Raw genomic sequence first — 15,533 nt, forward strand, 5'->3', positions numbered from 1 at the left:
ATGACACAACCTGGAGATGGAAGCCGATTAGTAGAATCAAATATGTGGACAGCCTTCATGGTCACTGGATTTGACTATGTCCATTTTGGGAAAACCTAGAATCCTGGTCCATAATTAAAGCCTGGCTCTAGCCCAGTTTACATATGATCCTAAATAGTATGTGACATTAGCAGTATTGCATCTTATATCATAGCATGTAAAAAAATAAAAGAAAGAAAGAAAAGGCCCATATGACTGTGCATCTGTGAATGTGTTTTGAAGTATTGCTGCCTACTATTCCTTGCGCAATAGAAAGGAGTTTTGGATAAATTGAGTTGTACAAAAATGGGAAGTATTTCATAACAGACTAAGGGATGGAGTTTTATGAAGTGGTAGTACAGTATGTCCTAATACTAGTCTACTGACTGACTTCATACTCAAAGCTATTATACTGTAGCACATGCTTTTTAGTGCAGATGTGTGTTTTTTCCCCAAACCATTTCAGCACTAACTCCACTCCTTGGTTGTGTTGATTAACTACAAAATGCTGCAACCACCCCTAATCTTAATATTAACCAATAAAATTGGCTGCAGGACGGGATTTGTGTTATAAGTGGTTTGGGAAAATAAATATTCGGCATCTGGCAGGATTCTGTAGGATTTATTAGAGAGGGAAAATACCACTTAAGATGGACTATAGTTTCAAAGTTTAACAAGAGGGTCACAATTCTGGAAGGTGTGTTTGTGCGTGAATTTGATTTACCTCATCTTTATCCACATCTTCATCCACCTCAAAAACATGCTGGGCTAAATTATCAGGTCTGGACACTTTGCTGTGTACAAAACAAACACAAATTAACACCCAGATTCAAAGGAATAAAAAACAGCACTTACACTGTCGCTCAAAGTTTAGGGAAGTACTTTTTAAAGAGATCAATACTTTAATTCACCACGGATTCATTAAATCAATCAAAGCTAACAATAAAAGACATTTAAAATGTTTAATTTCAAATAAATACTGTTCTTCATCAAAAGAATCCTGAATTTTTTTTCCATAAAAATATTAAGCAGAACAACTGTTTTCAGCATTGATAATAATGAGAAATGAGCAGCAAATCAGCATATTAGAATGATTCTTGAGGATCATGTGACACTGAAGACTGGAATATTAAAATAAATCAAAATAGAAAATGTTTTTTTTTTTTTTTTTTTTACTGTTTTTACTGTATTTTTAATAAACTAATGTAACAGTAGAGTCCATAGAAAAATTACAGACAAAATAAAAAGAACTACTGTACAAGAAAAAAAGGATTTTAATCTATATCTGTGATATATTTTATATCTTAATTAGTTTGTTTGGAACATATTTCATTTATTTCTCATGACTACACAAACGATCCATTTAGCTTCATATAATTATTGGTAATGACTTTTTAATGAAAGTTTTTATGTTTCTTTCTCCAGATAATCAGATCTTGGCTGGACTGTCATCCTGCTCAACTTTGTCTCAATAAAAGATGAAAAAAACAGATGGCCATTTAAACAGTTAAAGGGTCTGGAAGTGTATATGTGGCAATGTGGAGATGATGAGCTCACTCGCTGTTCCTCTGCTCTATTGTTACCCAGCAAAACACATTTCCTGCTCTCACCAACACAAACATCTTTCCAAATGCTGACAATCACACACATGTTTGTTTCTGTGAACTGTGGGGACTTTCCATAGACTTCTATTACTTTTATACTGACCAAACTATATTTTCTATCCCCTTACCCTAAACCCACCCCTTACAGAAAACCTGTTTGCATTCTTACACTTTCAGATAAACATCATTTACTATATTATATTTTACCATTTCTGGTTTTACTCTCCTTGTAGGGACATTTGGTCCTCACGATGTGGCATAAGGACACACACACACACACACACACACACACAAAGAGAGAGAGAGCAGCCTAGGAAGACACTGTAACAATGATACCTTGCAGTCCTCTGTCCCTATAGCTATAATCAGTCACACAGGCTGTAACATGTCTCGGTCTAATTGAGGTTCTTACTTGGGAAGCTGACGGAAGTCACCGGAATAATCCTCATATTTGTAGTTGACTACATGCCATTCAGAGATGTAAGACTTGATGCACTGTAAGAACAAACACAATAGCATTAACATCAGCAGCATTACCTCTGGCATATACAACTCCAATTATTCACACAAACTCTCTTTATTAAAGGGGGGGGGGGGGGGGGTGAAATGCTCATTTTCACTCAATCTCCTGTTAATCTTGAGTACCTATAGAGTAGTACTGCATCCTTCATAACTCCAAAAAGTCTTTAGTTTTATTATATTTATAAGAGAAAAATAGTCCGTACCGATTTTTCCCGGAAAAACACGACCGGCTGGAGGCGTGACGTGTGGGCGGAGCTAAAGAATCACGAGCGCGAGTAGGCTTTTGAGTTGAGAGCGTTTGGAAGCTGTGACATTACCGTGAGGGAAAAAACCATCATCCAAAACAAACCATGGCTAACAGTCAGATTCAGCCATTTATTTATGATCCAGAATCAGATCCAGAGGCTGAAACTGAACGAGAGCAGCAGCAGCAACAACTACAGCAGGACGTCTCTATGTGGTATGTACTGAAACTGTATATATTTGCTTAGCGGTTTTGGAAAATGACTAAGTTCCACTTTATGTCGTCTTTTTTTTTTCTTTAAAGGTGTACAAGGTTTCTTGATGTGCTTACGCACCGATAGCTAAGTTAACAACACAGAGATATTTGAAGCAGCTTTACTCAACGCATTCGGTTCCAACACACGATCGTGACCCTTTTTTCGTTGGGACTGCATTATCCTTAAGAAATAAACGATTTGCAAATCCAGTGTCAAACTGGGCCTTGTTTGTAAAACAAGCATCTTCGAAAACAAAAACACTTGTACAACTCCGTTGATGCTCTGTAAAAATAAACTCCATCCACTGGTCCCTCAATGTTTTTTTTTTGGTAATCTGTGCAGGGTTGTCTTGCCCTGGCAACCAAAAACACACTTCTTTTGTGACATTTCGCGACGCTCTCGCTCTGATCAGTGAATCGCTCTGATCAGTGAATGTCTGTTGTGCTGTCAGTGCTCTGCTATACGGGAGCGCGCGCTCTTCCAGCAGACGTGTCCTTAGCACCCATATAAGGAAATTCCGCTCCATCTAACGTCACACAGAGCCATACTCGAAAAAAAACTTTACGAAAATTGTGACAAACCGGAAGGAGTTTTTTTTGGAACAAAAATACTCCTTCAAACGTACAACTTAATTTTTGAAACTTTGTCCATGTTTAGCATGGGAATCCAACTCTTTAACAGTGTAAAAAACTCAGTATGCATGAAATAGCATTTCACCCCCCCTTTAAAAGGATGAATTTGAAAGCTAAAGTGAATTAGAGTTGATCTACAGTAGCAGCTGGTACTCCTGGTGCTCAAGCGGCAGACACGGGTTCATTTCTGATTTTAACATGTCATGATGTCCTGTCCCTTCTCTCTTCTGCCCTTACATTAAAAAGCGTCAATGCATGTCTAAACACTGACTCACTCTCTCTCTCTTGATCGATTGATTTATTCAGCACTATTTCATCTCTGTGTCTGGTTTAAGAATGCAGTATGCAGTCATTGCACTGGAAATATCATTAACTAAATGACCATGGTATAATTGTGATAATGCATGGATAGCTGTGCATTAAAGGATTTTAATGCACGACGTGGAGGCATTATCCCTTATTAATACAATATCAATGATAATGACTTTAATTTGTGCACTTATAATGTATTACTATCTATGTTAGCAATGTACGTTTTGAATCTTAATTAAAATAATGAAGAGTGGAAACTTTAAGGAGGGTGAAACAGGATCAGAACGAATCGCAAACCGGATTCAAACCTGCATCATTTGCCTGAGCAGCACAGCTTAAATGATCTGGAGCATGAGTGTTAACTACAACCACATCTTTGACTGCTTTTCTCCTTTCTGACAGGAAAGGAAATGCAACAGCATTACTATGTTTGAGTCGCTGTTTTATGTAAAGTCACCCTGTGCTCAAAACGATCTCATTTATTCCCTCAATCCTTTGCTCTCTGTCCAATCTGATTTTTTTAGGAAGAGCAGAAAGGAGATGAAAGACAGGGGCAGGAAAACCCATTCCTCAAAGCCAAAATTGTTTATAGATCAAAAAAAAAAAAAAAGAAACGGAAGGAGCACTCAACATTTAAATACACAACATCAGCACAATATTTGCATAAAGCTGATGGTGAATGCTAAAAACACACTCACATACACTCCAACAACAATTTCTGGTAAGATGCAACATTTTAGGCACCATAGGTACACTTAAGAAGGAAGAATGTCCCTTTTGAAGGAAGCTTCTCGTAGACAGCGGACAGAGGTGAAGCTCACTAGGTTTTGAAAACTCACGTTAAACCATCTGTTTGATATATTCAACTGGAGAGCAGTCATGTGTCTGCCAGTAACACAGTGTGTGTGTGTGTGTGTGTACTCAGATAGTTCGGGAGTATCCCATGAGTTTATACCTATCTGGCAGTGAGTGTTATAAAGAATTGGGAATATCTGCAGAACAATGGAGGACTATTCTCCTCTCAGCTAGGAGTGAGTGTGTTATGTGAAACGAAGGTCAATCTCGGACAAAGTCTTCTTTATAAACAACAGAGGAAATCCTCAGAGTGCAGAAAGTATGTGTGAGGATGTCGAATGCTCAAATACTGTTAAAGAACAATAGGTGCTGTGCTCTTCTGTCTTACACGCACACGCTGTATGATTGTAAATGTGAGACAGTGAAGTTATGAATTCAAAGAAAGTGCTCTGTAAGTGTGTGTGTGTGTTTTACCTCTTGCACAAACAGACTCTGTGCCTCTCTCAGTGCGTGTGGAGGTATGGACGGGTAGAAGGTCCGGATCTGTCGTGGCAGTGTGCACACCTGCAGAAGAAAAACACTGTTAGAATCAAATCTATGCTATCTAGAACCACATCTATACAAAACCTGACATCTGATACGAAAGATTTGGGATGGCTACAAGTACTCGGAAAAAGATCACAAGACTTTCAAAAACATATTCTCTTTTTTCTGATTGGTTATGGCAGCATGCTGGGTGATTCCTTGAGGTTTGATTGGTCAGTGTTGGGGCAGCATGTCATCCAGAATGCGTTTTGGCATGTTTTTATGTGAAAAGCACATCCACAAGAGTGTTACACATTCTGACTAGTGAGGTCTAAATCACATGGAAATTTCCATCAATTTTGTGCAGATGCAAGTTGTAAGATTACATTTATGTTGCATATCTTATATACATTATTATATATGCATTTAGGAAATTAACTTGCTAGAAAAATGCTTCAGGTTACCAGTGATCATTCACTCTTAAACTTGACATAAGCCTGACATTATGGAGTATATCTTATCTGGATTATGTGAAGCAATCATATAATTTTTTAAAGATGTTTTGGTGTAAATGATCATTTAATCAAATACTTCTGGGTGAACCATAACTTTAATTAATGCTATTATATAATATTCATTAAAATAAAAAATTACATTCTCCTTATGCAACCAGCACTTTTAAAGCATTTTATTTGACATGAATTAAAACATTCAATATGCACAGCAAAAAATAAATCAGTAAAATAACAGAAAATGTACTGGCAGCTTATTACACAGGACATTATATAGTAATTTTACAAACATAGTGTTAGGGTTAAGTAATCAAATATTCATAATCCAAAGAATTTTAGGTGGCTAAAGACAAACTCACAATTTGTTTTCCATTAATGCCAAATGAAATATGTCATGTGCCCTAAACAAAGTCCACTGAGATCTGAGACTGTTTGTTTACCACAAATGCTCTTGATGTTTTATATTTAGAAGGAAAGTGTCTCTATGTCACCAGGGTCAGTGGATCTCAGAACCAGCGGAAAATAGCGTTAATAGCATTCCAAAGAGAAAAAAAACACACAATAGAGTCCTCCTGTTCCCAAACTTCCTTTCCTGAAGCCCTCACTTCCTCCTGGAGAGATGCTAATCGCAGTGGGTGAGAAGAGGAGGAACTCTGCCATAGTCTACCAGGAGCCATGCACACACTGCCAAATACCATGAGCACACAACTACGGGACAGCAGTGTGTGAGGGAAACTTCAAGAGCTAATAGAGATTCAGGCAGTGGATGGAGACCTAGGTTGGGAACCTACAAGGTCACAGGTTTAAGGCAAGCTCACTGTGGGGACACGTGGGAAAAGGCATGTCTGATGTCACAAGATTAGCAGATAAGCAGCACGTCAGGAACTTTAAGATGGTAAACATCTTGGCCTGTGGAGGAACAAACAGGCCCAAGCAAAATACTTGGTATTTTCTCAGGTCAGAGTTTACTAAACTTTAGAAAGCAGTGAAATTTGCATGGTCTCGTGTTTCCTGTCCCCTGCATTTGTGTGCATTTGAATAAAAGACAACGAAACAAAAAATCCAGTGTGACTGGAAAGCTGGAAATGGACCAGACTTTAAACTGATGAAAGGTCTGAATCTGTGAGACTAGTTTGGACTAGTTAGTGGTTGTCTATGTCATCCAGTATCACATCCACATGTGTTATAAGGTTAGTTCACCCCAAAAATGTCCTTAATTCATTAATCATTAATTACTCACCCTCATCATGTTCCAAAACCATAAAACCTTTGTTGATCTTCAGAACACAAATTAAGGCTGACACAGAAGAGGACGTTTTTCGTTCATGTCACATGGACTATTTTAACAATGTCCTTACTACGTATCCGGGCCTTGAGTAGTTGCTGTCTATGGGAGGGTCAGAAAGGTCTTGGTTTTCTTTAAAAATATCTTAATTTGTGTTCTGAATATTAAAGAACACAGTCTTAAGAGCTTAGTATGACATCAGTGTGATTTCTGGGTGAACTGCCCATTTAACCTTTTAGTGACAGTAATAAGTGTAATAAAATATGACATTCTCTTACCTTTGATAAAAGCTTTAATCTAAAGGAGCTTTAGGCACTGCAAACGGATGTGAGGGCTGTCCCACTGGAGCAGTTTAAGTGCTTTTGGTGATAGAGCAGAACTTTGATCTCAGATTCTAAGTTATCTTAACTGGGAAATGAGTCTGTGCACTTTCAGAGCCCGGTTCATTAACCATCATGCTGTCAACAGCCCACTTTTACCGTCTCATCCGGAGACTGATGACCAGGCACATTTCTGTATACATCGGTACTTCACACAGAACGTGTATGACTGTTGCGTTCACATCTTTTGCAGTGTCTTATACTGTACATGGGCCCCAAGTTTTTAAGATGCCATCTCAAGTTAAATTTTTTTACACACAGCACCGTGCATCAACGTCAGTTCTGAAACAGTGGACCAATCAGAAGACCTCGGAGGCCGGGCAAGCTTTCGTTTTTCTTTAGAGCCATTAAGCTGCATTCTGCGCTGCGCTTTTTAAAACCATTCCTGAGAACTGTCTCTCACGTTTTTAGACACATTCTGTGTGAACGGCCCCTTAGCCTTGTATTTTACAGTTTTCTACAGTTGAAAAATAGAGTATTTCTGAAAAAGCAAGTATTTAGTAGATTCTATGAAACTTTGTGAGTGTTATAAAAGTATGTTCATAATAGTATGAACTATATCAGTCATGTTGTCATGTGACCTACAGCATTCGTTACATTGTTTGACTGGCATTCATAAACCCTTTGTGTGGCTTCATGGGATCGTGGGATTCAAGGGATCGTGTCCATTAATTGCAGAAGCCTAAATCTTCCCATAACTAGTAGATCATCCGGTTACCTTTCACCTAGTTTTTTAAATATTATGAATGAATCCCAATTTAATATGTAGTATAAGTTGAGATGCAGCCTGGATCTCTGTGCTGTTTGGCAGGAGATGATGTTTTCATGCAGCACGTCTATGGACATCAGAAACCGTGTGCATTCTAGAAGATTTCAGTGGACAACATCTCGGTCACATGGACTCTGTGTGCAGCTGTGACAGTCAGACAGCTGTTTACTTTACTCCTTTATTGTATGACAGCCTTGAACCTTTTTTCTGAGAGCCATGACTCCAGCTGCGTGGTGTGATCAGAGCCGGTGACCCAGAGAGACAACACGAGACACTGAGAGAGAAGAGGCCGGGAACATCTGCTCTGCCGGTTAGGATCTCTGTGGAATGTGTCAGTGTCCCGGCCGATCATAGCTCAGGATGGACAGAGCCTGGTGTCATGAGACCTGTGCTTCTCATTGTTCGTGGACTAAAGTGAAAATGTGTCATATTTCAGTGTTACGTCCTGTCCTAGTTGAATGTGCAGAGACAGTGACACACGGACCATTAGTAGGTTGACTTTCTGAAGTGTAAACACTGTGGATCTGGGACCGGTTTCCCCAGCTGTGGGTAAATTACACAATTAGGCTTACACATTTGTGTTGCACCGTTAAACTCCATCCAGGAGTAATACTTGGAATAAAATATCAGATTGACTGAACTGCATCAATTAGCTTATGTTTAACCTGAAACATGCCCTCATTGAGAGTAAACGTCATATGTGACTATGCATTACATTAAAGAGACATTATGATATTCTCCCTTACAGAAGTCATCGGATACAAAAATTCACTTTTACAAGTTGTTTGAACTGAAATGTGTGTTGGCAGGGTGTGTACACAACCACCCTATAATAATAAAAATCCACCCAGTGTTTTTTTTTTGTTTCTTTTTTTTTTTAAATAATAAATCCAGACCCCAATTTGCATAAATGCGTCTATGTTCGCGCGAATCATTTGTGATTCAGTTTCAACTACAGAAGAAATGTTTTATACTTTTTTAAATTAATCAATTTATTTTGAAAATCACCTTTCTTAATAATGTTTCACAATAAATGCAACTAAAGTTTACAGTCTCAAAGAATGGCTTGACACCCCACTGACGGAGAGGGGCGGGGTCAGCAGAGCTCATTAGCATTTAAAGGGAAATGCATTGAAACGGCTTGCTGTGAAAAAAGCTTTTTTGACAGGGTATAAAAAGGTGTTGTTTTACACTACCATTGAGAAATGTTAACCAAGGAATGTTTCTTTAAAATATTTTTCATTAAGACTCTAAAGAATCATAACCACTTTGATGAAAGTGGACATCTGATGACCCCTTTAAAAATAAATGGTGCAACCAAACCATACAGACTTTTACAATCAAGCTAGTAGTGAAGTAGATAACATTTATCCATGTTATATGTTGAAGTATGCTTTTAAAAAAAAAGACAACTCAGAGTTTGATGTTGTATTACAGCTGTTGCCTTGTTAAATGTCTAGTGTGACCACATTTTAAGGCAGTAAAGGACATCAGAGTGAGGTGTAAAGTGACCAACCACCGTTCACATTTTTATGTCAGACAGGATACCACAATAAAAAAAAAAATCAGTGGAAAGTCATAGATAATCAGACCTGAAAATCCTCCAGAGGAAACTGCAGCATGTCCCTGAGTCCATCGCTGAGGATCTGAGTTTTCCTCTGCACCAGCACACTCTCATAGTCCAGAGGCTCCACCACACGCGGCTTCACCTGAAAACACACATGCACAAATTCAGCACATCTTACAGATATCCCGATTCTAATATGGCAATATGTTACAGGATGGTCCTCACATGTACTAATTAGAGGAGAAAAGCATGTTACAAAACTGAATTAGCACAATCAAATGAGGCACGGGTTGATTGGTAAAGTCCAATGAAATATTATTTCTTAAAAACCTCAAGCAAAGCACCTTAAGATACGCCATTGTGATTGTACCTGTTTCTAAACACACTCAATGGTGTTCAATGGCAATATTGTCTAAAGCAGTGGTTTTCAACCTGTGGTCCGCGGCCCCCTAGTGGGCCGCGGTGGTATTGCAGGTGGGCCGCCAATTATTTTCTGTTCATTTCCAGTCCATTCTAGGGCTGTGCGATTAATAGAAAACGTCCTAAAATCACGATTTGAGTGTGCGCGATTTCTAAATCGCTTTATACCACAATTTTCCGCGGCCCTGACTTCCCGTATCCGATCCCATCAGAATGCATTGCGCCTAGCGCGAGAACAGAGACTGGGCATATGCCTAACTCCAGGTTCACACACTGTCTGTGATGCGCCTTTTTTCTGAGCCAATGTTGACGGATCAGAGCGTTCTCACTGCGGTAAAAGGCTAGAAATAAAAACGTGCGATAATTCATGTCTAACACATGAGCATAGAGTGAATTTGTTAGTGAACAGGATGCAGTTTAAGTGAGAGGAGACACGTTTTAAGTGTGCACACTCTCTCCTCGCAAAGCAGCGTGTATCTGAGCAAGCACGACTGGTTTTGTGACAGAGCAAAGGAAATCTGCAGCGAACAGATAGATTCGCACTCGTGCATTATTTTAATGTGCTTTCGCGTTATATTTATGCGCTCTCACTGCTGACCGCATACACTGCAAACACCTGAGGCACCACTACAATTAATGAGCTCTATGAACAATGCATGGCAAAAAAGAAAAAAAAGTCCCTGTATACAGGATTTTTTTTTTTTTTTGCCACAAGTCTATAAATTTTTTTACATCTTCACTATAGTGATCATTTTGACTTATGTCTGTTCTAGAGATGACTTTTTGATAAAGCTCTGATTGGTTTTCTTTTGGAAATATGTTTCAAATTAATCCTGAATGCATTTATGACTGTAAAAGCATATCGATGTGTGTCACAATTGCAAAATTTATAAAAAATATTGCGATAGTTTTTTTTGTTTGTTTGTTTGTCCATATCGCACAGCCCTAGTTTATTCAATAAATACAGTTTAAAATTTAGCTTCGGAGTACTAAGTTATTAACACAACAATAGCGGGGTCAGTTAATTTTTTTGAAGTGGGCCGCGCAAACATATGTGTTTGGTTGTGTGGGCCGCGAGTTGAAAAAGGTTGGGAACCACTGGTCTAAAGAGTCAAAGGAACTTCCTGAGCCAAAGTAAAAGGAGTAAAAATCCATTTCAAAATTAGTTTTAATGCTAAAAGTTACCTAAAATGTTAAAACCAAAGTTGGAATGTTGTGCAGCGATAACATTCACTCTGCTAATACTCTTTTTGTAATAAAATAAATCAGTGTTCTCTAAAGAATATGAGTGCTGGATGAGGATCTTAGTAATATGTCTCCACTGGTACAGGAGGAATCTGGGAGTGTGTGTGTGTGTGTGTAAGACTAAATGAGATAACACAGTCCACTCACACATCTGGGAGTGATATTGGCAAAATGACCTCAGATGCAGATCTCCAAGGAGACGGCGTTGTTTTGATGATGATATCATAGATAGACCAATCAAAGACCAGAATCCCAACCAAACGCCATGAACACCAGCTCCACTGACTGTACAACAGATTAAAGCCTCCAGACACCACATAAAACAACCATCGACCAGTTCAGTCCCAACAGTGTGTGTGTCATGAGCATACGAACCCAGACTGAGCCAGGCTCACTGGAAATATGTGCTTGTGGTGACATTTCTTCGAAATGATATTACACTGATTTTGCACATTTTGCAAGTGTCCAGTGAGTGATGCTAAAAGCATGTTCAGTTTTATCTAAACAGCGTCATGTCAATATTTATGTTCTCATTTTAAAAATCCAATGAATGATTTTTCAATGCATTTGAAAATAATGTACCACCTGAAACAGCCGCTCTTTTATCGTGTTTTATGGAGCTTGTATCCGACATTGCTTCACAAGTTCAGTGCTGCACCAGGTGAGCTACCAAGCAAGTTTACTATGGCAGAAAAGCCACACATATGGAGCTGTTTATCTGATGCAAACAATGAAATGTATTAGGGTACAAATCATGCGCTATGGTAAAAGTGTTTTGAGGTCATCATATGGTATTGTGCAATCTGCCCCCATAATCATTATTTGTGTGAAAAGGAATAAAAATGGTTGGTGTTTTACTGTTACTAGGGCTCATTTCAGCTGGAAACTGCAGTAAAAATTTTGCTTTGCAAAACTGTAGGTAGAGGCCTTGTTTTTCCAATGATTGCTAAAATAACAGCAGAAAAATGCTGTCCAGTCAAATGAAATAAATCGGATATGTTTGTATGTGTGTGAGAGTGAATATTCACATTTCAAACATTCAGCAGTTTAATCTTTAACACATATATGAGAGACCTGAGTTGCAGTCATATGACTGACAGGTGGTTTTATTATCACTGATGAAACTAACTGCATAACTACTAACTCATTCTAGAGCGAGAGTAATGACCTACACACAGATGCTACTAACTTCCTTACATTTTTCAGTAGCGTCAATGACAATAACAATAGTATTACTTTTACACTGAGCTGCCTAAAATGGGTCACAGTGCATGACAACCACCAATTTATTTATGGTCCTGTGATACAAGTGCATTTTTGCACACAATTGTTTAATATAATTTCTTAATTAATATACTGTAAAAATGTGCATGCATTTTTTTTAAATATCATTTAGATGGAGTATAGTATGTCACAGCATGTGTACAAACACAAATGGCAAACACACACACACACACACACACACACACACACACGCCTAGCCTATATTTATTCCTGTGCACATGAATAGGACAGTGTTTGCACAGTTGTGTTCAGAGTAATGCATCAGTTAATGTGGCAGAGAATATGCGTGCACTTATTTTGTAAACAAATTTGTACCTTATTGTTAAGTAAACATTCAATATTTTGCTATATAAATTTCTAACTGCAGTTGGAAATCACACACACGCAGTGCTGAAATGTGACAGTGCAGTCTGTGTTTATTTCTTTACACTGCTGTAGTCTGAAACATCCAGTCACACTCCAGCTGCACACAACAGGACCACAAATCACAGCACACTCTGCATTCAAAACAAAGTTCATAAGTCAGAAGAACAGCAGAATATACTGGACTAAAACGACAGCAGGAAAGACATACACGTGTGAGAGGATGGAAGCTTGTCTGATTTCCACATGAATCATCTCAGCACATTCATCTCTCTCTTCTGAGGAGCAGTGCACTCCCCTTTTTAAAGCAAACAGCCTGAAAGCTGAGCTCAGCTCTATTGTGTGTGAAGCAGTAGAAACACAGGAGAAAGATACAGTATGTGGGCAGTGATAGTTGTGTGTGTGTGTGTGTGTACGCATGAAAACAAAGTGAACCTGCGTTCAGGCAATAATGCTGGAAAAGACATTTGAGCTATTTTTTAACCCTAATGTACCACAATGATTCTGGACACTATTGTTAAAAAGTTAAGGGTCAGTATGAATTTTTTAAATGGTTTTAAAATGTCTCATGTTCCCCCAAGACTGCATTTATTTGGTCAACATTTATATATTTATACATCTTAAAATGTAATTTATTCCTGTGATGTATTTTCATCATCATTACTCCAGTCTTCAGTGTCACATGATCCTCCAGAAATCATTCTGATGATGATTTGCTGCTCAAGAATTGTATTTGTATTTTTATCAATGTTGAAAACAATAGCTTAATATAAAGTGGGTCGGGCTTATATTCAGCAAGAATTCATTCAATTGGACAAAAGTGACAGTAAAGACATTTATAATGTTACAAAAGACTTATCTTTCAAATAAATGTAGTTCTCTTGAACTTTACATTCTTCAAAAATAGTATTAATTAATAAAGAGTCTTCAAAAAGTCTTTTATTACTGGGCTCTTAACTTTAAATTAATCATTTGATATAATGCACTGATTAAACTGTACCATGTAAATACCAAGGTATATTAATACGGTATTTTATCAATTTTATATATCATGGTATGATCTTCTACTACACTACACATTTCAACCCCAAAAAACAACTAAGCCAATCGGGTTTACATGCAATAAAGGCTTAATCAATAACTTTAAACAGCCCTTCTGTCACCACCACACCTCAGTTTTCATGACCATTTCATGCTTTAATTTAACTTTCACTTCAAATGTCATGAAACCAATTTTAAGTTAAAAAAAAAAAAAAAGTAAATCAAAGTCACATTCACAGTGGACCATCAAAAACTGACTGAAAATGCTGACAGGCTATTAAACTACTACTAGTTCACTTAACAGTTCCACAGCCGATTAACTATAAAACTCAATCTGACTGACTGTAAAACTATCATAAAGTAGTTTAAGCTTTTTACTATAAAACAAACAGTTTATTAAAATAAATCAATAAGATTGATCAAACTATTCCACTCAGATTTCTCTCAGTTAAAAGCATCTCAGGTCAGCCTGACAGGAACTTCATGAGCGAGCGCACTCACCTTCCCCTGAGGACCCGCTCCGTCCTGCTCCTCCTCCACCACAGGGACATATTTAAACTGCTGGGGAGACTCGATCACCAGCTCTTTCTTGGGCGCTTTCCCCGTCCTGCCCTGCATGACTCCACACTCTGTCTATCAGATAAGCTCTCCACATCCAAAAGGGTTCTGTAAAACGTGCAGCTGTGCGCCTGCAGAGTGACATGAATCCAGCCCCTGCTGCTCTCACAGACTGGACACGAGCCTCACCTCGCGCTCTGACTGGAGACAGACGCCCCTCCTACACTCACTCCAGTGCTGACGGGAGTCACCATACAGTACACTCACACACACACACATTCCTCCTCACGGGATCCACCTGCACGCTAATCACAGTGTCCCAACACACACACACATTCCACGACAGACACCCACAGGAAAGCTTCCTCAGACAATGCTCTTCCATAAACCTCTTAAAGGAAAGTGGAACTGGGGGTATGAGATCCCTCATAAAACTATAGGAAGAGTGTGTCTCTCAGGAGACAAATCTATTTGCTCTCCATTTTTTCTCTCATTGTTGTCTGGGAGAAACGAGCGAGATGTCAAAGATAACCCTATTGTGATTTGTCTTTCCTGCAGGCAGGATTGAGAGAGGGTTTTCTTAGTTTAGAAGCACTCTTTACTATTCAAAAGAGTCTGAATGTAAACAAGCAGCCTGAAGAAAACTATCAGTGTAACATTCTTAATCACTAATGTCAAACCTAACATGATCCATCTTAATGCACCAACTTTAAAAAATGAATAGCATTTGAGAAACGTTAACTTTCTATATTCTAAAGCATAATTATTACTCTACTACATTTCATAAAAACATACTGTACTTCGTGATTAAACTGAAATAAACTGGGAAATAATTGAGGCGTGATAATGTCCAATTCGTGAATGAGATCATTATTTTCAAAGAGTCCATTGAATTGGTTTGAAATTTTGCAATAATTTTTTAATTTGCGAACTGGACTAATCTAATCACAGCTGTCCTCGAGTCAAAAACTCACTGATTCAGTGAGCGAATGTGAGGGTTTGTGTCTGACTCAGAATGAATCAAGAACTGGGAGTTCCTCTGTGTGCACAAAGTTAAGAAACTTTTGTACTTTTACTTCTGATTTGTGTACCTCATCCACAGCTGATGTGTGTGTATATATGTGTGTGTGACAGAAGTTTTAAACATGTCTCCTGTCTCTGTGACACACCCTGTTTATTCATCTGTTCAGAGGGAATTCCA

General features: G+C 38.3%; 1 protein-coding gene across 4 annotated transcripts in view; it reads right to left on the reverse strand.

The window, feature by feature from the left end:
- Window positions 1-15,533, reverse strand: part of LOC127965089 (dedicator of cytokinesis protein 9) — a 75,247-nt gene that overhangs the window by 39,374 nt on the left and 20,340 nt on the right. For 2 of the 4 annotated variants that reach the window (XM_052565648.1, XM_052565650.1), the window contains exons 2-5: window positions 9,447-9,563; window positions 4,858-4,947; window positions 2,035-2,117; window positions 743-812 (exon numbers count right to left, since the gene is read on the reverse strand). In XM_052565648.1, the coding sequence (XP_052421608.1) occupies window positions 743-812; window positions 2,035-2,117; window positions 4,858-4,947; window positions 9,447-9,563 (360 nt within the window). Of the gene's footprint in view, window positions 1-742; window positions 813-2,034; window positions 2,118-4,857; window positions 4,948-9,446; window positions 9,564-14,275; window positions 14,525-15,533 lie in introns of those variants that run through there. The other 2 variants (XM_052565651.1, XM_052565649.1) reach the window with 2 other exon arrangements.

The sequence above is a fragment of the Carassius gibelio genome, chromosome B9 (genome assembly GCF_023724105.1).
Source record: "Carassius gibelio isolate Cgi1373 ecotype wild population from Czech Republic chromosome B9, carGib1.2-hapl.c, whole genome shotgun sequence".
Lineage (NCBI taxonomy): Eukaryota > Metazoa > Chordata > Actinopteri > Cypriniformes > Cyprinidae > Carassius > Carassius gibelio.